This window comes from Heterocephalus glaber, unplaced genomic scaffold (genome assembly GCF_053883595.1).
Source record: "Heterocephalus glaber isolate CG9 unplaced genomic scaffold, H.glaber_assembly_v1.0 deba00001698, whole genome shotgun sequence".
NCBI classification, from domain to species: domain Eukaryota; kingdom Metazoa; phylum Chordata; class Mammalia; order Rodentia; family Bathyergidae; genus Heterocephalus; species Heterocephalus glaber.
Genome location: NW_028258419.1, coordinates 1,627,034 through 1,628,718, shown reverse-complemented (window position 1 = coordinate 1,628,718; position 1,685 = coordinate 1,627,034). Strand labels below are relative to the sequence as shown.

General features: G+C 41.7%; 1 protein-coding gene across 1 annotated transcript; it reads right to left on the bottom strand.

The window, feature by feature from the left end:
- Window positions 1-746: 746 nt before the first annotated feature.
- Window positions 747-1,315, bottom strand: LOC101724211 (histone H3.3A). The gene has a single exon (XM_013068354.2). The coding sequence runs from the start codon at window positions 1,155-1,157 to the stop codon at window positions 747-749; it is 411 nt and encodes a 136-aa protein (XP_012923808.1). The 5' UTR covers window positions 1,158-1,315.
- Between the last annotated feature and the right edge of the window lie 370 nt (window positions 1,316-1,685).

The window sequence follows — 1,685 nt, the reverse complement described above, 5'->3', positions numbered from 1 at the left end:
TATGTCCCTCCCCTTCTCTCCCTCTCCCTCCCTCCACCTCTAAATGCCCCCCTTTTTTTGATACCAGGGATCGAGCTCAGGACCTTGCCCTTGCAAGGCAGGCACGGCACCACTGAGCTAAATTCCTGGCCCCTCCTTTACCTATTTTTGTTCTTGTTGATATTATTAACCATTTCATATTTATGACATATAATATTTGCTTACATTTATTTATTTATTTATTTATTTATTTTTTACAGTTTAATGTATTTTAACAGCAAACTTATAGGAACAGCACAGAAAGACAGCATTGAAAACATGTACTAGCATGTTTAAGACAACTCAGGAAAGTATAATGACTAGATGGAATCTACTGTATGATAAAAATGCTACAAATACCATTTAGTTGCTGTCAATAAGAAATTTACTTATTTTAACAAAATCCAAATGCTGGCATTGTCCAGAAAAATTTAACAGGTTTATTTATAATTGTTATAAAGTTGAACTGCTGAAACTTGTTCACTGAAACATTTTGACTTGCATCAATGCTTTACATCCCCGCATTAATATTAAAAATTCACACACAAATGAAAATGGAAAAACTGCCAATACCTGATTTCTGTCCCCTATTTTCCACTCGCAATCATGTACTTAGGTCCCTTTTGACCCCATGGAAAAAAATATATCTAACATTCAGAACTACCAATAACAGGAAGAAGAGGAAAAAAATTTTTTTATAATGAAATGTTTCCCACCATAATGGACTCTTAAGCACGTTCTCCATGTATGTGGCTTGCTAGTTGGATATCTTTTGGTATAATTGTTACATGTTTGGCATGGATAGCACACAGGTTGGCATCTTCAAACAGGCCAACCAGATAGGCCTCACTTGTCCGCTGCAAAGCACCAACAGCTGCACTCTGGAAGCGCAGATCTGTTTTGAAGTCCTGAGCAATTTCTCGCACCAGATGCTGGAAAGGGAGTTTGCGAATCAGAAGTTCAGTGGACTTCTGATAACGTCTAATTTCACGTAGTGCCACAGTCCAGGGCCTGTAACGATGAGGTTTCTTCACCCCTCCAGTAGAGGGCGCACTCTTGCAAGCGGCTTTTGTAGCCAGTTGTTTCCTGGGCGCTTTACCACCAGTGGATTTGCGGGCAGTCTGCTTTGTCCGAGTCATGGTACAGGGACCTCCTTACCCCCTTCTCCTTCGGCCGGAGCTTGGCGAGCTAGAGGCAGTGCTGGCATTGGAGAGTGACGGCCTGCTTACATTTATTGAGGTTATTAGTACCTATACATGGCATAACTTTATTCTCCTTATTTCCCCTTCCCTTGCCCCTTTCCCCTCACCATTGGTCTCCCGGACCCCTTCCCATTTATAAGAGATTCACCCCCTTGTCTCCTTCTATCTATCTTTGTGTGTGCTTTTTGTTTATACTTTACCTTACTCAAAGGAGAGATACCATATGGTATTTAAGGTCAAGTGCCTGATTTATTTCATTCAACATTATGTTTTCCAGGCATAGATCCCAAATGTCCCCTGAATCTCTTGGGTAGAAGGTGATTGGATCTATACTCATCAGTAAACTCACCTGTTGATGAGTTCAGTAGCTGAATGTGCTGTTAAGAGGGGGTCTATGTGGACGTGGTCACTGGGCCAGACCCAGAAGGGTACATTCTTATCCCCTGCTCCTCCCCTCTCTCTGCT

Bases quoted from the DNA above. Each gene is read 5' to 3' on its own strand.
- LOC101724211 (XM_013068354.2), bottom strand. From the start codon at position 1,157: ATGACTCGGACAAAGCAGACTGCCCGCAAATCCACTGGTGGTAAAGCG.